This window comes from Cupressus sempervirens, chromosome 10, assembly GCF_028749045.1.
Source record: "Cupressus sempervirens isolate cs-2001-9-10 chromosome 10, ASM2874904v1, whole genome shotgun sequence".
NCBI classification, from domain to species: Eukaryota; Viridiplantae; Streptophyta; class Pinopsida; order Cupressales; family Cupressaceae; genus Cupressus; species Cupressus sempervirens.
In genome coordinates, this window is record NC_143127.1 from 251,197,441 (window position 1) to 251,215,225 (window position 17,785).

The 17,785-nt window shown below is 33.9% G+C and overlaps 1 protein-coding gene across 1 annotated transcript; it reads left to right on the top strand.

The window, feature by feature from the left end:
* Positions 1 to 7,664: 7,664 nt before the first annotated feature.
* On the top strand, positions 7,665 to 17,571 carry LOC149533571 (uncharacterized). Its single transcript, XM_089805888.1, has 3 exons — positions 7,665 to 7,865; positions 7,962 to 8,060; positions 17,485 to 17,571. The coding sequence occupies exons 1-3, from the start codon at positions 7,665 to 7,667 to the stop codon at positions 17,569 to 17,571; spliced, it is 387 nt and encodes a 128-aa protein (XP_089662014.1).
* The last annotated feature ends 214 nt before the right edge of the window (positions 17,572 to 17,785 follow it).

Here is a 17,785-nt window from a genome sequence, read left to right on the forward strand (position 1 = left end):
AGAGCACAACCAAAACCCAAGAAAATAAACAAGCAAACTAGCATAGTAAAGCCAAAAGAAATGAAACTAGACACAATCTGAAAGCTACTAAGAACCCTTCAACAATAGAGGAAAACAGAGGGAAAGAAGGAAAGGAACAAGAAGGAAAAATATTTCAGGGGGCATTGTAATGTTCGAAAATTTTGTAATGGTCCTTACAAAGAATTTCCAATCGAAAAGAAAATAATAAAACAAGACCATGAAAAATAGGGAGATTTAACCCTGAGAACATGAATGGGAAATAGAGAAGCACAAAACCAAAAGAGAGAAAAACTATAGAATGAAACTTAAAATTAGAAAAGACTATTTAAAAATTGCAAGCCACATACTAATAAAAGCAAACAACTAATACGAGAAGAGAATCTGAAAACTAAGGAACCGGGCTAAATAAGGAAAAGGAAAAATAAAATCTAAGAAGACGCAAATCTTAGAAGGCTAAATCTCACCGAAAAGGAAGAAAATCGAAAAACAAAACAACTAGATATAAAAAAGAGACTAAACAAAAAGAAGGAGAAGATAGCCGAGAAAAATAACCCTATGAATAGTGTGAAAGAATTTTAGTAAGGGAAGATTGTAATAGGGAGATAAGATGAAACTAGGCAAAATATACTAAGTAAAAGATTCTATGCAAGACAGATATCTAATCAGAGATAACTACAAAAAAAAAAAAAAAAAAAACCTAGCTTAAACAAACCTATTCTAAGCAAAGGAAATTTAACTATGAGCTTAGAAAAATCTACCAGACGATGTATTGGTTTTGTTTGTAGAGACTTCATATTTGATTAGGGTGTATATCTTAAACAATTTTAAACCAACATATACGGACAAATATATAACCATTTAAGACTTTAGTAACATATTAAGCAATTTTGACCCCGGTTCAAGGATTTTGACCCGTCGACGGAATCCTTTAACAAGGTCCCTCTATGGGTCAGGTTGTTGAATCTTCCCCTTCACCTTTGGGTGGATTCTGTCCTAGAGGCGGTGGGGGAGGCCATTTTGGATTTCTTACTTGTGGATTATGCTTCTTCCAATGTGTATCGCACCACTTATGCTCGGATCCTAGTTGAGGTCAACATCTCCAAGGGTCTCCTTGCGATGATTTGTTTGGCCTCCCCGATTGGATCTTGGATCTAGTGTCTTAATTACAAAGGTATCCCTTTCTGATGTAGGAAGTGCCACAAGACCGATCACCTTGCTGCTCGTTGCTCCTCTGAAAAACCTAGACAGAAGAAGTCTCCTTCTTGGTGAAAGAATGTGTCGGATGATCATTACACTATCCTCAAAGCCCCCTCTATTGGGGATGGTGACTTTCCTCAGGACTCGTTGGTCATTGTCACGACTATTGTCCTAGATAGCTCTCCTATGGCCCCTTCGTTGGAGACCTCCTTTGTTCTACCCTTGTCTACGGATGTCTCCTTTGCAGATGATTCTTCGATTGAGAAGGAGTCTGATGTTCCTCCTGGTCCTATTGGGGGCTAGGACCCTGTACCCTCTCATGGCCCCGCCCCTATTTTGGACTTTCCTCTTGTTTCAGTGGGGGGCCAGCTGACCTTGGGTTCTTCTAGGGAGATTGTTGTTTTCTCGGATTCCCCTAGGCTCCATTGTTCTGTTTCTTCTAGGGATTGGATTGCTGAGGCAGCTAAGGTGGAGGATGGTTGGACTGTAGTAAAAAGAAAAAAAAAACTAGGCCACCTACTCCTCCTTTAGAAATGAATCTCCGATCATGCAAGGGAGGCTCTAAATAGAAAGGGCAAATCGTGATGTATCTGGCCCTGCCTCCTTGTTGGATCTTTTCTTTTGGCTGGTGACTAGCTTTTTGTCACCATGGTTACCCTTAGATTGGGGGGTGACCAGTTCTGCGTCTGTTTGTTGTACCTTTTGTTTATGCTCTCATTGAAAATCTTTAGGCTTGTACAAGGTTTTAGGCACCCTTCAAAACCTGTTTTACTTAATCAAAAACATAATAAGCGATTTTAAGAAGAAATTAAAAAATAAAATATTTAAGAATTGAATCTACACATATCACTAACAAGCTAGCAAAATCTAAACTCAGCTAGATAAACGATAGAGCAACTATCAGGTATATGGGTTGCAAGCACAAATAACGGATATAGACAAGAACTAATCAGAAGTTAATCACTAAATAAAATCTCCAAAGATTAAAAGATTAAACTCTTATACCAAAATGAATAACATATACCTAAGATCAAAATAAATCCTACAAATTGTTTGAATATTTTTTACCTAAATACTGAAATTTGTAAAGACAAACATTAGTTCAACAATTAAGTGAAGAAAGCGAGATTTAAAACTTTAATTCATGCACCAAACTCAAATATAGTCCATAATCTATTATATTTAATTATCCTAATCCAACATGGAACAATTACTTATGAAAGGACTAATACAATAAATAAAAATTTAAATCCCAAATTAGGTGACATCTTGATCAAAATTAATAGAAAACAACATGACCAATTCTGAGACCTAAAATTTTTTAAACAACCAAAAAGAATTATAGATAAGGTTAAAAACTTATATTGATATAAGAAATCAAACCTAAATATCAATGGGCTATTTGATACAAAGTCTACTAGTAAACCCTATAGGATATAAAATCTTTATATATGATTTGCGCTTAAATTGAATATAGTGCATTAGTACATTTTATGTAGTTTAAAAAGATAGCTAATTAGAGCTAAAAGCCTTCGAGGACTCGAATGAAACCATTACATAACAAGAGCTCTTTGATAGAGCTAGAGTCCCTGCCTTCTGTAAAAAATAAGAGAATCATAGTATTTGAATAGCAAAAAGATATAGAATAATTTATAGGAGAAGAATAAACAATCATTTGTTAATATTTCAACAACAAATCAAATCTAGATTTTAGTTTAATATCTACAATTTGATTTTAAATTTATCCTAAAATAAAGGGGGACAATTTAATTTCTAATAGAATGTAAAATAATTTCTCTAAAAAACAAAAATATTTGCAAATGATATTTTACCATTTTTTAATATATCTTCATTCCACTTAAATATAAGACATATAAGTTTGATTAGATATTTTAAGCATACTTCGTCCATAAAAATAGTCATATTAGTTTTTTATTAGAATGGATAATTGACACCAATAAATATTGATATGATTTTAATTCACTACTTCCTATATTTGTATTTTAAAGATGGTTCTTCACAAATGGTGGAACAAAATGCACATTGAAGAAAGAATAAAAGTTGAAAGCTTTAGTACTTAGATTGAGAGCTCTAATTCAAAAAATATAATGCCAACATTTCAAACCCCAAAACTTTAAGTCGTGCTTCAAGAATGAAGCATAACAAATAGAAATGTCATCATAAAATATTAAAACAAATATATAAAATATCAAATTCAATTATTTTCTCATTTCTTATATAATTGTAACAATAAAAGCAAAATATTTTTAGCGGTTAGAAACACTAATTTTTTAACAAATATATATAAATCTAACATTGACATTTTAAATATTAAATTTGTTAATATCAGAACATTTGCTTTAAATCTTCTACTATAACATTTAAAATTTAAAAGATTTGATAAAATAATATATATTATTAAAATTATAAAATTTTAATAAACATCTTATTAGAATATTTGAAGTCAATTCAAATTGTACAAATTAATTTCTTTTTATTAATCATTACTTGAATAATTTTTCTACTGATTATTCTCGTATCTGGAAGCCTTCTAGTTTAAAGAAATTGAATTCTTCCTACCATCTCATTATACGAATGATTGTCAGGAAAGCAACAAAATTGCCGAGAATATAATTGCAATAACATATAGAATTTTCTAGATATCGAGAGGGCAATGGAGAGAAAAAGATACGTAAAATATTTTGTGGGAGACGGTCATCGTTGGCACCAACAGATGCATAAAGCAGCGGGTAAGGTGTGGTGGGCGCATTTACGGAGATACATTTTAAAAAGTTGTTTAAAAGTGTTATCAAATGTAAGAAGCCAACTAAATGAGGTTTTTCAAATCCATTCCATTTTTAGTGCCAAATTTATCTCAACTTTTTTTACATAGTTTTTCTACATAGTATTTCATTTTAGGATTGAAATTTTACTTAATATTGTTGGTGTTTTCATTTTTGGGTAAGGTAAAGATGTTTTGAAACTTGAAAAATTTTCACATTTTTTAGCAGGTTTTGAAACTTGAAATTTTTTCACATTTTTTAGCACAAAGAGACCTGAGAATTTGTTTGACAGTGGGTGAAGAGAAAGAAAAAGAGAAAGAGAAAGTAGCAGCACTCGTTCAGGAGAAGCCAGATGGGAAAGATAAGTTTCAGCTGCAATATCTTGCTTCTTTTGGTCCTAGAATCCATCCTCACTGCAATACCACCGAGGTCCACCAAAGCCATACCACAAGTCTCTGATACAGCTAGTAGGAGCAACCATATTGCGCCAAAGCTACGAAGGCTGTAATGTCCATTAACAACGTGCAAGGGGATCATTTAACTCCACTCTAACCCCACCCCCTATCCTGTGGTTATCAGTACAACAGTTGCTAGTGAGAGGGCTAGCTGTCTCTGTCTGGTGCTAAATCCTCAACTGCTCACTTCTGACTTTATTAATACATGTACGCACCTCCTTTGTTCTCATTGAGGACCCACCTTGGAATGCATGCAATCGCTCTATCTCCTGCTAGCTGGAATGAATAATTAGTTAACTGACAATATCATACTAATAATGTCATTAATGCATCTTTATCTTATCATTTTTATACTATTATTTGAATTGGAAAAATAATATTAGCCCAACAGAATTAAGGCCCCGTTTGGTTACGGGAATACCGGGCGCGGAATAGGGTTTTCAGCGCCAAAATCGGGTTATGGAAGAAAACGGTGGCGTTTGGTTCATCAAACGCATAACCCGGTTTTAGGTTTCGTCTGCCAATTTCGCTCAAAAATTGGAAGAAATTTCTTCCAAGAAATAGGTGGAAGTTGAAATGAAAACCAAGTTTTGGGTTTTTATGAATGCGTTTGAATAAATCGTCGGGTCCGCCGAATCCGCCTTAGGTTTTTGGAAGAACAAATTGGGTTTTTTGGAAGACGACGGTTGTATTGTTTTCGTGCTCTGTTGTGCGAAGGCGAGGGTTTTTGGTTTGCTGCGTTTGTTGGGCTTGTGGGTTTTCTGTGGCCGTGGTTTGTGAGGGTTTCTGGTTTGTGGGTTTTCTGTGGCCGTGGCGTGTGACCGTGGCATTTTCTGCGATTTCTCTTCTCCACTTTGAACAGCGGCAGCGGTAAACGGTTCTCCTCTCACACCCACCTTTGCATACTGAATTTTTTTAAGTTTTTTTGGTTCATTCAAACGTAACTGTTTGTTTCAAATCTATTTTTAAAATAGTCAATATATGTGGTAACTGTTTGTTTCAAATCTGTTTTTAAAATAGTCAATATGTGCTCACTAATAAATTTGAGTATAGTGCTGTGAGAGATCAATACCAGTGAAATGAAAAATTAAACTTTGTAACAGTTTCTGGGTGTTTGTTTTAAATCTGTTTAGCAAAATAGTCAATATGTGCTCACTAATAAATTCCACTATAGTGCTGTGAGAGATCAATACCAGTGAAATGAACAACCAAACTTTGTAACAATTTCTTGCCAGTAATGAGTTCTAGTATGTTGTTGTGAGAGATGAATGAAATACCATTAAATAGAGCCAAGTCATAAACTTGTGCTCACTAATAAATTCCAGTATAGTGCTGTGAGAGATCAATACCAGTGAAATGAATAACTAAACTTTCTAACTGTTTCTTGCCAGCAATGAGTTCTAGTATACTGCTGTGAGAGATGAATGCAATACCATTAAATAGAGTCAAGTCATAAACTATGTATGAATCAACTATGTATAGATCAATGTCAATCATGGCTTTTATCTATACATAATCAATATGTGCTCAATATGTGCTTAATAATGAATTCTAGTGTGTGCTCATGTGATTACCTGTATATATCATAGTGCCAATCAAGAAAAACATGGCAATCATGGCTTTTATCTATACATAGTTGACCTATACGTAGTTTATCATGGTTCAAATCTGTTTAGCAAAACAGTCCAATATATGCTGTAACAGTTTGTTTAGAATCTGTTTGACAAAATAGTCAATATATGCTCACTAATGACTTTCAGTATAGTGTTGTGAGAGATCAATACCAGTGAAATGAACAACTAAACTTTGTAACAGTTTCTTGCCAGTAATGAGTTCTAGTGTACTGTTGTGAGAGATGAATGCAATACCATTAAATAGAGCAAAATCATAAACTATGTATAGATCAATGGCAATCATGGATTTTATCTATACATAATCAATATGTGCTCAATAATGAATTCCAGTATGTGATCATGTGATTACCTGTATATATTATAGTGCCAATCATAATAGCAAAACATGGCAATCATGCTTTTATCTATACATAATTGACCTATACATAGTTTATCATGGTTCAAATCTGTTTAGCAAAATAGTCCAATGAGTTCCAGTATAGTGATGTGAGAGATCAATGCAATACCATTAATCAAAGTGAATCATGCCAATGAAATGAACAACTAAACTATGGATATATCAAGTATGTATTGATCCATGCAAAATCATTCAACATACTTATGAGGTCATAAACTATGTATAGATAAAAGCCATGATTTCAAACTATGTATAGATCAATGCAGAAAGAAACTCTATTCCTATTGCCAACTATGCTACTTTTCATCTTCTAAAAGACGAGCCTCAGTTTCAGCGGACCCGACGATTTATTAAAACACATTCATAAAAGCCCAAATTCAAGTTATAGTTTGTACATGTGTATGTGTACATACATACATGTCTGTGTATGTACGTACACACATACATACTTGTGTGTGTACGTACATGCATGCATACATACATGTGTGTGTCTACGTACATGCATGCATACATGTGTGTGTGTGTGTCTACGTACATACATACATACATTCATGTGTGTGTATGTACATACACACATACATACATGTGTGTGTACGTACGTACATGCATACATACATGTGTGTGCACATACATATATACATACATGTGTGTATACATATAGACAAATGGAATCAATATTATGCTTTCATTGGTATAGATAGATTACATGGAGTATAATGACACATTGTAATTTGTTCTTTATGGGCTTATGATCCTCGGTAGTTGGTACTCCTTGTTGTATTTGAATAAATAATTGACTTCTTAATGCAATGAGGCTAGCAAATAATCATGTTGTATCTCGATAGGTGATAGTTGATATTTCATAACTGATAGTGTTTAAATTGTCCACATTTCAGGTCACTAATGGATCCTATGGAGAGTATAGAGGTCCAAGGAAGCATAGTTAGGAAGACCACATACACCCGCATTCTCACAATTCTTTTTGCTTTTGTTGGCATAGCCAAAGTACTGGTAGCCCGAGAAGGTAGTCAAATGGGTAAATGAATAAGAAAAGGAAATTTCTTTTGTAGAGACATTATTCATTCGAATGAGGTGGATTGTCATGATCAGATTCGGATGAGTAGGGCAGCCTTCTTTTCTCTAGCTCGTATTCTGAGGCTGAAAGGAACAACTAGTGATGTTCCTCCACACCCTTGGGCACAATCTAAGGAACCGCAAGATTGCCCATAACTTTGGGCACTCAGGAGAGACAGTCAGTCGGTACTTCCACAAGGTTTTGATGGCTATCTTAGCCCTTCACAGAGATTACTTCATACCACCTAGTCCAGGCACTCCTCCTGAAATTAGTGGGAAGGATCGTTTTGAACCATTCTTCAAGGTAAATCACACATTATTACAAGTTTATTGTCTAGAATGTTGTCCTTATCTTATTATTACTTGAGCATACATTTGATCAGTGTATCATATCCCACAGGATTGCATTGGAGCCATCGACGGTACCCATATTCCAGTGCGAGTTGATGTCGACATACAGGGTAAATATCGTGATAGAAAAGGGAACCTATCACAAAATGTTATGGGTGTCTGCTCCTTTGATTGTAAGTTTCAATATTGCCTTGCTGGTTGGGAAGGCTCTGCTGCAGATAGCCGTGTTCTAGCCTCAGCTCTATCCAGATCAGATCCACTTGTAGTTCCCCCTGGTAAGCCAAATCACATTTTAATATACTCAAGGTTATGCTAAATGGTTCAAGTATTGACAATATACTTTCTTTATATAGGAAAATATTATCTCGTGGATGCTGGATATCCAAATGCACCTGGATTTCTCGCTCCTTATCGGTGTACACGCTACCACTTGAAAGAGTGGTCAAGAGAAAACCCAATAAACTCTGCACATGAGTTGTTCAACCATCGACACTCCTCTCTTAGAAATGTAGTAGAACGTACATTTGGTATTCTGAAGCAGCGTTTTCCAATCTTAAGACATGCAACGTCTTATGATATCATGACACAATCCTATATTGTTTTAGCATGTTGCATACTTCACAATTTCATTACGATAGAGGATGGCCTTCCATCGGAAGAAGCTATTGAAGAGGAAGATGATCGTGATGGGATAGAGGTGCCACTACTTGAGACATATGGGTTGTCTCAGGAGGATAGAAATGAGTGGGCCCAATTTCGAGAAGATATAGCAAATAGGATGTGGGAAGATTATAGATCTCGAGAATAAATGATTTATTAGAAGGCAATGTGTTTTATATGATTAAATTGATGTATGCATATACAATGATGGTGTTTGATTTCGTTATTCTGATATCAGTCTTTGCTACATTCTAATTAAATAAAAAGAACATTAACTTTCAATTTCACACCTACATTATGTACAAAAATTGTTGATCATATCTGCAATACACAATTCAACTTGAAATATAGATTACATTGATTTAAATGCAAGAAAGCACAATTATTATACATCTTTGCATTGAGAAAGTACAATAACATGCTTCATAATGGGGCTCATGACTATTTACTTGCCATTGATATCACCATTTTGTCTTACTGGTAGTTTTTTTGATGTTGATGTGTTATCATCAATTATTGCTTAAAATGTGTATCATCTTCAGTTAAATTCTTTCAAGTTTATTAAATGTTAGCCTCATTGCATTAGGATGTATTAAAAAATGATATTTAAAGTTTATCATCTTCAATTTTAAATGAAATACAGCAAGGAGTACCAAATGATGAAGATCATAAGCCCACTAGTAAGAAGAGAACAACGAATTCTTTGAAAATCCTATTTTTTTGATGTTACTGCTTGCTGCATTCCATTTAAATTTAAAGAGCAATAACTTTCAATTTCAGTCGTATGATTACTTTAAATCGTAATACGTTTACCTATTCAATATGTTAGCCTTGTTCCATTATGACGTATTACAAATTGATAGTTAAAGATTTTCTATTTCAAATTTAAATGAAATACAAGGAGTACACAATGGCATATACCGAGCTCATGATGAGCATGGACGGATCTGATCATGTGAAACAGATGTGTTCTCCCATTACTTTGAGTGATATAGATGGATCCCTCGCTGTGAGCAACAAATCTTCTTCTTCAAAGAAGAAAATGTGGACAAAATTGATGGAACGCAAGTTTTTAAACTTGCTCCTTGAACAAGTCCATCTCGGACGGAAAGGTGAAGGTGGGTTTAAAAAAGAGGCATGGACTGCGATAGAGAGGACATTCAATGCAGCGATGAACTCGAATCTGTCACGAGATCATTTTAAGAATAAGCTAAAAACATGGAAAGTAGGATATAAAGTAATGAAGGACTTGAAAAATACAAGTGGGTTAGCTTGGAATGAAGAAACTCAAACTGTGGATGCTGAGGATTCAGTGTGGGATGACCTTTTGAAGGTAGGATCATCTTTGTACTCTTTTCATTGAATAAATTTTTTCTTCTTATTTTAATAATGAAAAACTTACAACCTAATCCATCTATTAATGCTTATATGTAGAGGAGAGAATTCAAAAATGCAAAAATGTATAAGAGGTCACCTTTCTAATATTTCAATGAGTTGGCTGTAATTGTTGGTAATGACATTGCTGAAGGGTTCGCATCTACAACACCCCTTGATGCTAAAGAAGGGCACCCTATGAACGATGCATTTAATGTGCTTGATGAGGATGATACCAATTGTGGTACACCTCTTGACAGCCAACCAGATATTGATGAAGAGTTATATCATTCCAATCAGTCGAGTGCAAGTGCTAGAGGGACTCCTCCACCATCATCATCAAGGAGGGGAAAGAGGAAGAAGACATCTTTGGCTGCATCATTGGATGTGATATGCGAAACTATGAAGGAACTGAAAGATGGCCTCATTAAGCCTCAGATTGTAAAAGTGGATAAATCTGAAGATGATAATATTTTGACTGCTGCATATACTGCTCTCAAAGCTGTCCCTGAACTGAGTCGAGCAATTTTCGTGAAAGCACATGATACCTTCGTGCTTCAACGTGAAAGAGTCAAAGGGTTCTTGATGATGGATGAGGTGGAGAGAGTGGAGTGGATTGCAATGACATTTGGTACCATTTAGCTATTTCAGCTACTGACTGGATTGCAATGATTTATGCTGCATGATTACTCTATTCAATGGTTTTGCATTAATCTCTAATAGCATTAAACTAAAACTATATTAATCTCACATCACTATATTGGAACTCATTATTGAGCACATTTTGACTATTTAATTAGTGATCTCTCATAGCACTATACTGGAAGTCATTAGTGAGCATATATTTACTATTTTGTTAAACAGATTCTAAACAAATTGTTACAGCATGTATTGGACTGTTTTGCTAAACAGATTTGAACCATGATAAATTATGTATAGATAAAACCCATGATTGTCATTGATCTTCCATGTATCCATACATAGTTTATGTGTTGGCTGTGTTTAATGGTATTGCATTGATTTGTACATAATTTATGACGTCATAAGTATGTTGAATGATTTTGCATGGATCTATACATACTTGATATATCCATAGTTTAGTTGTTCATTTCATTGGCATGATTCACTTTGATTAATGGTATTGCATTGATCTCTCACAGCACTATACTGGAAGTCATTAGTGAGCATATATTTACTATTTTGTTAAACAAATTCTAAACAAGCTGTTACAGCATGTATTGGACTGTTTTGCTAAACAGATTTGAACCATGATAAATTATGTATATGTCAACTATGTATAGATAAAAGCCATGATTGTCATTGATCTTCCATGTATCCATACATAGTTTATGAGTTGGCTGCGTTTAATGGTATTGCATTGATTTGTACATAGTTTATGATGTCATAAGTATGTTGAGTGATTTTGCATAGATCTATACATACTTGATATATCCATAGTTTAGTTGTTCATTTCATTGGCATGATTCACTTTGATTAATGGTATTGCATTGATCTCTCACAATACTATACTGGGAGTCATTAGTGAGCATATATTTACTATTTTGTTAAATAGATTCTAAACAAACTGTTACAACATGTATTGGATTGTTTTGCTAAACAGATTTGAACCATGATAAACTATGTATATGTCAACTATGTATAGATAAAAGCCATGATTGCCATTGATCTTCCATATATCCATACATAGTTTATGAGTTGACTGCGTTTAATGGTATTGCATTGATTTGTACATAATTTATGACATCATAAGTATGTTGAATGATTTTACATGGATCTATACATACTTGATATATCCATAGTTTAGTTGTTCATTTCATTGGCATGATTCACTTTGATTAATGGTATTGCATTGATCTCTCACAACACTATACTGGAAGTCATTAGTGAGCATATATTTACTATTTTGTTAAACAGATTCTAAACAAACTGTTACAGCATATATTGGACTGTTTTGCTAAACAGATTTGAACCATGATAAACTATGTATAGGTCAACTATGTATAGATAAAAGCATAATTGCCATGTTTTGCTATTATGATTGGCATTATGATATATACAAGTAATCACGTGAGCACATACTGGAATTCATTATTGAGTACATATTGACTATTTTGCTAAACAGATTTGACACAAACAGCCAAACACTGTTACAAAGTTTAATTGTTCATTTCACTGGTATTGATCTCTCATAGCACCATACTAGAATTTATTAGTGAGCACATATTGACTATTTTGCTAAATAGATTTGAAACAAATAGTTACCACATCTATTGACTATGCCAAGCAAATAGCAGATAGAAATAGAACCATGATAAACTATGTATAGGTCAGCTATGTATAGATAAAAGCTAGTGATATACTTGTAAATTTCATTATTGAGCACATATTGAGCACATATTGATTATGTCTAGATAAAAGCCATGATTGCCATTGATCTATACATAGCTTATGAATTGGCTCTATTTATATGGTATTGCATTCATCTCTCACAGCACTATACTAAAACTCATTACTGGCAAGAAACTGTTACAAAGTTTAGTTGTCCATTTCAGTGGTATTGATCTGTCACAGCACTATATTGAAATTCATTAGTGAGCACATATTGACTATTTTGCTAAACAGATTTGAAACAAACAATATGTATGTACACACATGTATGTATGTACGTACGTATGTATGTATTATGTGCGCATGTATACATACTTGATCTATGCATTGCATTGATCTCTCACAACACTATACTGGAACTCATTACTGAGCACATTTTTACTATTTTGCTAAGCATGTATGTATGTATGTACACACATGTATGTACGTATGCATGTATGTATGTGCATATGTATGTACACACATGTATGTACGTATGTATACAAACTTGATCTATGCATAGTTTAGTCATCCATTTTATTGACATGATTGGCATTGGTCAATACACAGGATAGTTGTTCATTTCATTGGCATTCGCACGATTGGCATGTGAAGTCATTCCAAATGGTTAATTGGCTTTGTGTAATGGTATTGCATTGATCTGTCACAACACTATATTGGAAATCATTACTGAGCACTTTTTTTCTATTTTGCTAAGCATGTATGTATGTATGTGTATATGTATGTGCGTATGTATGTATGTAGGTGCGTATGTATGTACACATGTATGTACATGTGTATGTATGTATGTATGTGCGTATATATGTATGTCTGTGCATATGTATGTTCACGCATGTATGTACGTATGTATACATACTTGATATATGCATAGTTTAGTCATTCATTTCATTGACATGATTGGCATTGGTCAGTACACAGTTTAGTTGTTCATTTCATTGGCATTCACACGATTGGCATGTGAAATAATTATAGAGGGTTAGTTGGCTTTGTTTAATGGTATTGCATTGATCTCTCACAACACGTAGTTTATGATCTCGTAAACGTTTGGTATAGTTGTTCATTGCATTGTTAATTAGAGTTATATTTGAACCATACATACGTGGAATACACAAAGAGTGGCAAATGATGAATGCTCAATTGTAGAACTTGAAAGCATATAGAAATGTGATTTGCTAGATGATTGTATAGTTCATGATTCTGTCCTATGTTATATCTATAGTCATAATTTTCTTGCATATGTTTTTATTTTTTTGTCTTTTTGTCCCTATTTGATTTCCTATGTATGTTTTCGTTGACAAGATTATCAAAAGTATTGAGGATTTTTGGTAGATGATTGTACAGTCATGATTATGTCCCATGTTATATGTATATTCCTAATTTGCTTGGATATTTTTTAAATTTTTTTTTTTTTTTCCACAGTTTGGTTTCCTATGTACGTGCTTCTTGACAAGATTGTCAACGATATTGATAAAGTGTCTTTCTCTTGTATTTTTTTATTGCTCTTGATTTGCTAATATTGCAAGACCACACATGCTGATAAAAAATGAGCTATCGAATGATTGTTTACTGTGTTTGTAAACGATCAATATTTCTGATGCCACTCCTTGGTGTATTCCATTAAAAAAAAATCAGGTTTTAATTTTTCAAGCATGTTTAGTTCATATATGCAGGATTGACCATCTAACAACACAAACAGTAATGGGAAGATTGAGCAGCATGAGAGGGTTGCCGTCGAATGTGGGGCATAAGGGCATACATCGTGGATTTCTCAGTGTTTTCGTATGTAACGGTGTGTCGTCGAATGTGGGGCATAAAGGCATACATCGTGGATTTCTCAGTGTTTTCGTGTTTAACGGTGTGTTTTCACACCACCATCAAATCATGGATATTGTTCTATCAAGTTAGCAAGTTTTCATATTGTAGTAATTATGTGAAATTCATTATTAGAATTTCATGATGTTAAAATATGATTTATATGATTAATGATTTTCATGATCTTTTTTTTAAAATTGCATGTAAAATCTATGTTGCCAAAATTCCACATTTTTTAAGAGCAATTATTAACAAAGCATCATTTTTCTTGTTAAAGTTATCATCAAATGTTTAATGTATGTGAATGTAAAATGGTATATTTTTTCCTATATAATATTTCACGTAAAATTTAGTTGCATATTTTGTTGAATAATTAACTAACTTAATAAATTTATTAAAAGGGAGAGATACATAGAGGGGCAGAGAGTGCGGGATAAGGAGGAGGGACGGAGGGACAGAGGTAGAGAGTGAGAGAGAGAGAGAGAGAGAGAGAGAGAGAGGAGCTTGTGTGTTCCTGCATCTGTAGAAAGGTGTCTGTTGATGTGTGTTTTATGACTCACCAAACAGTAGAACGAAATACTGAAATATCTTATCCTCTCTTGAATATATATCTGTCTATGACCTCATCAAGATCTTCAAATGTCTCCTCCCCAATTGAAAGTATTTTCCAAGTCGAAGATAGCTAGCAAAATCCTTTTGGTCTTTTCCTGCCTCCACAATATCCTTGTGTGCATAAACTCCATTGAAAATGTTCAGTGTTAGAATCAAGTGAGTAGGCCCTTTCAAGCATGGACGGATAATACTCTCCCCTGGCTCTTTATCTGTTAGGAACTTAATGGTTTCATTCTCTTGTTCACTTCGTGAAATGGAATCCTCTTCCGCAAAATATGGATCCTTAACCTCCTTATCCTTATCCTATGCACCCTGATAGTTATCATTCTTTAGTGAACTCTCTTTGCAAGTTAACTCAACTAGGTACTTCACTTTTGTCATAGTTTTCACCCAACAAGGATGTTGCCTTCTGCAATTTTTTCTAAAGGATCTATATCTAGATCATCAAAAAGCTCCTCTTTCAATATTATTCATGTCAAGCTTGATTCCAGATCACAAATTATACGATGATTTTGGACTCTGCAGAGACAATTTTTTCCATTAACAGGGTCTCTTCATTTTCTCCAGTCAGCAGATAAAATTCCTCATCCTGGGATGGCTCTTTATATGGCGATCTCAAATCCTGAAATCCATGTAACAATTCACTCTTTATGTCAGCAAGGGTTTCCTGCTTTTTATTGGATGTCCATTGCTCCACACTTCTAGCATATTCATCAATATCAAGGGCATTTAACAGATCAGGATATTTTTGACATGCTCAACAACCATTTCTTGTGTTTCCTCATCCATATCATCTATATCATGTCCAACTTCTTCACAATATATGTCCTTAGCCATTTTCTTGGCAAATTCATATGACTTTGGATGAATTCTAGTATCATCCAATGGATCCATAACATGGTTTTCGGATGCTGCTTGTCCATTCCCTCTAACCCTTAAAAAAACCAATAGCATTTATAAAGACAAGTGGCTTCATAGCCTCTACAGTTGGTTGTTGTAACTATTACCTGCTCAACAGCTTCATACTTTTCATCTGGAGTAAGGAAATGGTCCAGTGAATGAAGCTTCAATGATAATATTTCTTTGCCAAGACTATATAATGTTGCAACCATGGCCAATGGATTCTGAAGATACCGACCAAGAGCCACAACACGCCTCACAATCCCTCTCTGTGTCGGCAACTAGTCTTAAGAGATGCGAGAATTCTCATATAGTGTAGGCAATAATTCATCTGCATAAACAACATTTATTGTGTCCAATCCTTCTGCCAAATCACGTGGATGAACACAAACACAGGGAGGGATAGAGAGAGGACACAAACACACATATTTAGCGGCTAAATCACAAGGTTCAAGTTTCAATTCGAGTTCGACAATTATGAAGTTCGGATGAACTTGACAATAAATTCAATTCGACGATAAATTTGTCTTACACAATTTTTCAAAAATATATAATATATATGATCACAATTTCCAACAATGGGACAAAAAATAACTTCGTACAAATGATTGCATGTATGATTATTTTTTACTTTTCTTTGCTAATAAATAGAATTAAAATAAAAAATAATAATCATTTTATTTATTATTGACTAACAAAATAAAACTGTGAATATTCAAAAATAAAAAATAATAATAATGTAGTCTAATTATAAATAAATTAAATCATAAATATTAATAATTTACTCATTCTAATCCTTGTGTTTCACTAATTAAATAAGATTAAAAAAATTTACATCAAATTCCAATTCCAATTAGAAAATGAACAACCAAACGCAACAAAAAGATATTCCTAGTCATATTCTGTTCCAATTCCAATTTCTAAATTGGCAACCAAACGCAGAATATGGATTTGAAAATTCATCTTCCGTGTCAACCAAACGGTCCAACTATCTTCCTAAAATACATAACCAGGTTTTCGAAAACCTGGTTATCAGATAACCTGGTTATGAGGAAAATTCATCTTCCCCAACCAAACGGGGCCTAAGAGTATCGAATCAGAAAACAGGAATTAATGAAAAAAAAAAATTATAAATAAAACATATGAATGTTGTTTTAAAACTTTAGAAATAAGATTTATTTTTATTGAACAAATAAATGAGAGGGTTTCAAACAAAAAGTAATAATTCCTTTACTGGTAGTTAATATACTAATTATCATGGATAAAAAAGACATCAGGGAATCTAACTTTTGCTCCACTGCTCCCAAAGATCCAAAACGAATTACCATCTCCCTGTAACTAAGAAACCCACAATTAAATTTACCTCGCCTCCCTGCCAAAACACAGACCCAAAAACATTGTTCAACACAGTAGTGGACACCAGTGACGCTTCTAGAATCTCTAGTGCCTGTAAATTGTTAGACTTATCACCAAAACAACATTAAAAGTACTCTATTGTAATCGAACTAATCAATCCCAAATAAAATTCAAAAATACGTTTATCCAAAGAAAAATGAAATGAAACTTAATGCTATGACCTTGTTGCGATCAACAATTGCTTTCCGCTCCCTAAGATCTATCAAGTTTTTAATATTGAGCTCATTGAGCAACATTATGCTGGTTATTGTTGAACTACCTGTTACTTTTAGGCCATCAGTTATTATAAATGTAAGCATTTCTTTTAGGTAACCGATACTCTCTTGGGACGTAATTGAAGGTTTTCTGCTTCCGGTGGTCTGGTTGACGATATTGGTATTTTGATGCAGCTGAACGAGGCGGCTGATAAACTGTCCGCAGATACATCTATCTGTGCTGTTGTAGCTGATATTGTGAATTATGCCTCTCTTTTGTAATATATAAGGACAGACATATAAGAAAATTCCTCCTTCAATTTTGAGAGAATTATTAAAGTAAGAGGATATAAATTTAGGATCAAGCAGCTAGGATTTATCTGTGTTCATAAACTGAGGCGGCAATTTTTCAATGCTATTATAGAGATTGGAGACAGACCTAACTTTTGTAGAAGATTCGGACTCATTCAGTAATTTGAGGGTGGCACCGATGGGC

Coding starts and splice junctions, on each gene's coding strand:
- LOC149533571 (XM_089805888.1), top strand. CDS start 7,665: ATGTTCCTCCACACCCTTGGGCACAATCTAAGGAACCGCAAGATTGCC. Junction 7,866..7,961: donor GTTTTGAACCATTCTTCAAG/GTAAATCACACA, acceptor CATATCCCACAG/GATTGCATTGGAGCCATCGA. Junction 8,061..17,484: donor AAGGGAACCTATCACAAAAT/GTTATGGGTGTC, acceptor ATTTTGATGCAG/CTGAACGAGGCGGCTGATAA.